A 7,075-nucleotide genomic window follows, 5' to 3' on the forward strand; every position below is an offset into this window, starting at 1 on the left:
AGTCCTGGAGATAGAGCAGACGGGGAAGGAATATTTGGAAAAGCGGATTAAGAGATTGAAAAGTCCATGTTTGGACTGAGGTGCCTATTTATACACCAAATGGAGAAGTGAAGCACAGATAGTTGGATAATTGAGTTTGCATCTTAGTGGAAAGGTCAGTTGGAGGCACAGATTTCAGAGGTATTGACATATACATGGTATTAAAAACAGGGGCCCACAGGAAATCTTCTAAGTATAGGGATAGCTAAAGAGAGTAGATGAAATGATGATTCTTTAAATAGATCTGTAAATTCAGATTAAAATATCTCCTTTTTCACTGTTTCATATACACCATGGAACTCAACCCTCAGATTCCTACTTGCCCTTTTCTTAATACACTAAAATTTGGTACTTGGATGCATTTTGATCTTCGTAGCATTTAGCTTAAAATGCTATGTTTCTAAATCATCTCTCAGCATCTTCTCACAAATATATCTGAGACTCTATTGCCACGTTTCATTGTAAGCTTAACTGTTGAAAATTTTATGATATTCTCAAATAGAAATAACAAAATTTAGACCCATTTTGGTTTTTTTATCAATATCACTAATAGTCAAATAGAAAAATATACATTTATCTCCTCTAGCTTAAGTTGTGTGTTTATGAAGTAATTACTTAATGTATATGTTTTTAAATCACCCAATAATACAGTAAAAATGGATATTTTCTATTCCGTTGCATTTTTAAGAACATTTCTGTGGAATGAGATTTTGAAGCATTAAGAATGCTTCTCTCAAAAAAATCGGATTAAAGTCAAAATTCTACTGTAGAGAAAACTGATAAATAAGAAGAAAAAGCTAAAAGATTGATTATAATAGCCTTTATCATTTACTGACTTTTATGTACAAAATTTCAAATTTTTTTCCACTATAATATCTACATTTTAAACCCCTTAAACAATTTATTTACACAGCGTTCCTATCTGAATATGCTAATTTACTTCTCAATGAACCAATAAGCTTATTTTTCAGGGAGGAAAAATCAGTGGGATGAGCTTTTTTGTTTATGTTGAAGCATGTTCAAATATGTTAGAAATTAAAATATAAACTTGTATTTATGAATAAGCCTCAGCACCTTTTATAAGACAGTACTCAGTATAGTTAGATAATCTAATCACATTTAGATTTACTGGATATATGTAAAATTGATACACAACAGACAACCTGAGCGTTCAAGGCTATGTTGAGTTGTTAAAAATTTGTGAAATGATCCCAAGTTATCGTTTTGCATTATCTGCTAGGAGAAGGAAAAATGCTTTTATTTTGACAAATTCAGACCAGAATTATGTTCCTACAAGAGAGTGTAATAAAATTTACATTCCATCAATATTTTCATGAAATGTGATCCTTCTGAATCTTATGTGTTTGGCATATAATATAGATGCTCAAAAAAGTATTGGTGGTGAACGGATCTATGAGTGAATAGAAAAAGGGAGGAAGGAAAACTATACCCAAACAATGAACATGAGTTGCTTAAGTGAGAGCATCAAGAGAGGAAGAATGACAGTAGCAGGGCAGTACCATGGTGGAAAACCATGCAAACTATGAACCAAAGACAGTTAATGTGAATTTCAACTGTACGGCGTTCAAATATAGTAAAAGTGACTAAGTCATTTATCTTTTTTTTTTTTTTTTGAGACAGAGTCTCACTGTGTTGCCCAGGCTAGAGTGCCGTGGCGTCATCCTAGCTCACAGCAACCTCAAACTCCTGGGCTCAAGCGATCCTCCTGCCTCAGCCTCCCGAGTAGCTGGGACTACAGGCATGCACCACCATGCCCAGCTAATTTTTTCTATATATTTTTAGTTGTCCAATTAATTTCTTTCCATTTTTAGTAGAGACGGGGTCTCGCTCTTGCTCAGGCTGGTTTCGAACTCCTGAGCTCAAACAATCCACCCGCCTCGGCCTCCCAGAGAGCTAGGATTACAGGCGTGAGCCACCGCGCCCGGCCTAAGTCATTTATCTTTGAATAATATGGTACCCAATGCTCTGTCGTTGATTAAATCGAGTGACCATATACATATATATACTAAATCTATGGTTAAGATATCATCATAGAGAACATCATAATACACAATATAAAAGATTGTTCAGGGATTTAAGTGAAATAGGATAAACTAATCTGTGTATATAAATTTACGTTATAGCTATAGAACACTACAGAAAGTATCGGTATTATTACACGATGAATTTTATAACTACTTCTCAGAAAACTAACCTGGTTTCTCAGTATATAGTAATGTTACTGAAATCACATACAGGATGTGATCCCATTGTCCTCAGGCTTTTAAATTATTCCAGGCTTCTAGATAAGCATTTAAAAGCTCACTTTAAGATGTAGTTTGTGTCATCCAAAAGTATCATTTATTGTGAGATACATCATTAATCTATTATTGAAAGAAAAATCCCACCAAATAAACTGACACTGTGTCGATTGTAAGGTGCATTCTGATGTTTAGGGAGGTAAAATGTGAAAAAAAAATGTGTTTGTTAGGATCCATAAAATAGGAATTTGACTGTTTCCTCATAAGAGACTTTCTTTGCCCAAGCGTGGGAAGCAGTTAACATACATGACTGCTGTAAACTGCATTGAAATATTTACTCAGGAGGCCAGATCTTGAGATTATGAGCATAATCTCGACCACATTAACCGTTCTGTATTCATCACAGAATGTTTTGTGGGAAAGAAATATTAAAAAATAATTCAAAAGCAGGCATTTACAGGAACAAAAGGTGAAAGAAAATAGCTTTTAGAATTGATAACATGATACACTAATGATTCTGCTTCATTGTCTTCAGAAAGATAGACCCCCTCACCATTACTGCAGTTTTGCTTCCCCATGAAGCGATTCCTGATCTGTCCATCAGATCTGTTCTCACCTTTCATGTGATGAGTGAGAACCTGTGACATTTTCCCTTTTTGGATAAACTCTTCCTTGTGCATTACTTATTAGAATACTTTCTGAAACAATCTTTTTCTCATTTCCGTGTGAACATTGAAGATGAAAGAAGTACTAATATTCCAGATTGTTACTCAAGTGAGATTTCCAGGAATTTAAAGCAAAACCTTCCGTATAGGTTCCCACAGCTTTGAAGATAAAGGATCCTCCGTAGACCTGGTATAGGAAAATACTGAAACTTAAAAATATTTATTTTTTCCTAACTTCAGGCAAAATGGCTAATCCAAGGATAATTCAAAAAATATGTCATTTCACAAACCTGTATTGGTGAAACACTAGATTTAGCAGATAGTCATAAATGTTTAGTGGGGAGAAAAAGCATTGTCAAATAAATTTGGAACACATATTTGGCGGTGTCAAATAAATTTGGAAACTGTGTTCATGATGGAAACAGTAAATACTTTTGAAATTAGGCAAATCTGATTATACATCTGCTATCATCCATTGTCTTCCAAGAATTCTCCTCCCTCAAATGGGGACAATGATGACTATCTCATGGGTTTGTTGTGATTAAATAAGACAATGCATAGAGCATTAGTCCTTCCCCAAAATAGGTGGTATCACCATGAACTCCCAATGATTTCACCCCATGTTGTCAGTATTTTAGACCATTCAAGATATAAACTCATTTTATTCTGAGAGCAGATGGGCAATAATGAGTGATCCAAAGTAGGGATGTTCACATTTGGTTGCTTGGAAGTCTAGGAGTTCTGTGAAAGTGGCTTAAGGGCCTCTCAGTGAAGGGATAGGAGCCTGAGAGTTCTAACGCTTGGCGAGCTTTGCTTTTACTTGTCTTACTGTCTATACACTGAGGACTCCAATTAAGATCTTCCCTAAGTCTGCTCTCACATACCAAATTACCTGATCAACAACTTCACTTTGATGTCTGAATTGAAAGTAGCTAACACCTAACTCATGATCCCTAAACCATCTCAGCTTACCTTCCCTTGCTTCCCTATCTTACTGAATGGCAACGTTATTTCTTGAGATGATCAGGCTCAAAATTCCTGAGTCACACTCAACTTCCTTCTCTCTCACATCCCATGTTCAATCCATTAGTAAGTCCTTTGGGCTCTTCCTTTTAAATATATCTTAAATCCCTTGAATTATCATTAACTCTATAGCTGACTTCTAGTCTGAGGATTATTGCAAGGACATCCCAACTGGAATCCCTGCTCCTACGTTATCCCCTTCAATCTCTTTTGCTCTCAGGAACCAGTGTATTCTTTTCAATAATACACCTTAACTTTAAGCTCCTCCGCTCAAAATATATACTGGCTTCTCATCTCTCTTAGTGGAAAACCAAAGTGTAAAGGTCTGTCTATTCTTATGTTCTGGGTCACACTCTGATCTTATCCCCCCATTACTAACTCAATTCTAGTCACCCTAGCCTCCTTGTAGATGCTCAAGTACTCTAAACATGTGTCTGCTACAGGAACTTTCAATTTCTAGTTTCTCTGCCTGAAATTTCCTCCTCCCAAAGACCACAGGTATTGTTCCTCACTTCTCTCTGTCCTCTGCTCAAATGTCAGCATATCAGAGGACCTCTCTGTTCAGTAATTTAAAATGGCTTCTCTATATTCCTAAATAACTTTATCTGCTTTGTTTCCTTCATAGCTCTTAACGCCTCCTACCATAGTATGTATTTATTGATAAATTGGTTTATTACCTATATCCCCACATATCCAAAACTATGAGACTGGATGAAAGCTGCACCATGTCTATTTTGTTCAACGTTGTTATCTCTAGCCCTACAATAGTGTCAGGAATATAATAGGAATTCAGTAAATATTTGCTGAATTAATAAATGAATCAAGATTGTGCTTAAGATTATTTCCAAAAAATGTTCTACTGCTTAGGAAATATCAAAAAAAAAAAAAAAAAAAACCTCATGAAGACCTCAGATACACACACACAAACACACGCCCACGCACAGGTTGGTGATACGCTTACGAACTGTAAATATACTCAGCTAGCATTTTTATTAATTTAGCAGACTGAATAAATACTCACTTTTAATATATGCAGGAGAGGAACAAAGTAAATACTTTATGCCTATCGTCTTTCCAGTGATTTAAATCAGAGCTTCCCAACCAGTGTTCTGTAAATCAGTAATAGGTATACAACTAACAGTATTAAGCTCACAGCAAAGATTTAATAAATGTTAGCTATTACTGTTTGTATACCTTATTTATTTCCCTATGCATATGTTGTTGTTTTTATCCTTTTTAGGTATTGGAGATATAGTGAAGAAATGAAAACCATGGACCCTGGCTATCCCAAGCCAATCACAGTCTGGAAAGGGATCCCTGAATCTCCTCAGGGAGCATTTGTGCACAAAGAAAATGGTATGTGACATGTACATTATACATTTCGTGACTTTATAACTATTTTAATAACACGTTAGGCTTTTCACTGTGTTAAATTAAATCATTAACAAGTGCCATACTAGAGCTACGCATTATTTTTATATAAACTTTCCTCCTTAGATTTACATTTAACATTATGCTATAGATATTTTTAACATCAACTTAGTTTATAAAAAAAATCATTACAAAAAAGTACAGGTAATATTTTAATATGGAGGTTGTGCATACCTTTGAAGTAACCTCACCTATATTTCTATTAACATTTCTACAAAGGTAGTAGTAAACATACATGGGACAGGAACTGATCATAAGGAAGTTATAAGTGCAGGTTGAGGAACAAAGATACCTGATAATAATGCATATTGAGTATTATAATTTTTCATGTACTGTTTGGCATAAAGTGTCAACAAACAAAGATCCCAGCTCAAAACAGTCAGACTAGAGTGGATGTATGATCATTTAATAGCAGGAAACAAAATCTTGCTCTATATCTCAGGATCTGAGATTCAGGTAGACCCTAAGCGGAAAGTTAACCAAATCATGGATAATCCATTCTCCCCTATCTGATGGTGTATATAAAGTGTGAACATATCTCTTCTCATTCAGGTATTAGTAAATAGAAATAAATCAAAATCACAATTTGAAATAGAATCTATACACAGTTTTTCAGAACAATGGAAAGGAAGGAGGATATCATTCTGAAATACAGAGAAAAAAACATACCTTATCAAATGATTTACAATAGGATCCATAAGAAAATGGCATATTATTTGGGTCCTCAATAGGATGAAAAAGTCTATAACATGTATTCATCAAGAGCAAAATAAGTATTGTTTGCAAGAACAAAATTAAATGCATCTGGGGCAGGAAGGAGGAAAAATAGATTAATGAAGAAATAGGGTGAAAATGAAAAATCATGACACCACTGACAACTATGATTGACTATCAGTCTATTGCAAGTTTAAGAAAACTGCACACTGAATATAAACTCAAAGAAACTGAGAACCAGGGTGAATGAATACCAGTCAGAAAGATCAAAGTATGAATACTACTTTTTTTCAGCATTGTTGTATATAAAACAATGTACTACATTCTGTGTCATAGTGGCCCACAAGTGAAATACTGTAGACAGAGGCAAAGTCACAAAGAACCTTGAGTCCCTGATCATAGCACTTGCTGGGAATAATAATTTTTTGTTTATTCTATTGACTCAGAGAATTAAAAGACCAAGTTAAGATATTGCTTCTATGTGATAGAAGTGGAAATCCATAAAAGAAGAGAGATTAAGATGAAAACATATTTGTCTGAGATAAAAGGAAAATCAGTAAGAGAATGGAGAAAGTCACAATGCAGTCACTTGGAGGCAGTGAAATCAGGCTAATAATGTGGCCAAAATCTCAAGAAATTATGCAGGTGAAAAGGAAAAGTAAATGAAAAAAATATGAAAGATCATCACAAGGAAGACAGAAAAATGAGATCATCCCTAAGAATTATAGCTGTTACCAAGGAAGAAACTAGAACAATGATATAAAAAGCACTAAAAAAAAGTATTAAATGATTCAGGGGAAGTTTTGTTGAGGCTAGACCAAAGGGGCTTGTTACAGCTCAGATAAAACCAACTCTAGCTAACATTTACGGAGATCTGGCCACTGCGCAGACTACCTTTGGATAAGAGTTATAACAGATTATATAAAAATACATACAAAGAAA

General features: G+C 34.7%; 1 protein-coding gene across 1 annotated transcript in view; it reads left to right on the forward strand.

Moving 5' to 3' along the window:
* MMP16 (matrix metallopeptidase 16 (membrane-inserted)) overlaps positions 1–7,075 on the forward strand; it is a 325,438-nt gene that overhangs the window by 311,781 nt on the left and 6,582 nt on the right. Inside the window, exon 9 of the mRNA XM_012643647.1 lies at positions 5,229–5,344. Coding sequence (XP_012499101.1) covers positions 5,229–5,344 — 116 coding nt within the window. The remainder of the gene's footprint in view (positions 1–5,228; positions 5,345–7,075) is intronic.

The sequence above is a fragment of the Propithecus coquereli genome, unplaced genomic scaffold (assembly GCF_000956105.1).
Source record: "Propithecus coquereli isolate 6110/MARCELLA unplaced genomic scaffold, Pcoq_1.0 Scaffold2, whole genome shotgun sequence".
NCBI classification, from domain to species: domain Eukaryota; kingdom Metazoa; phylum Chordata; class Mammalia; order Primates; family Indriidae; genus Propithecus; species Propithecus coquereli.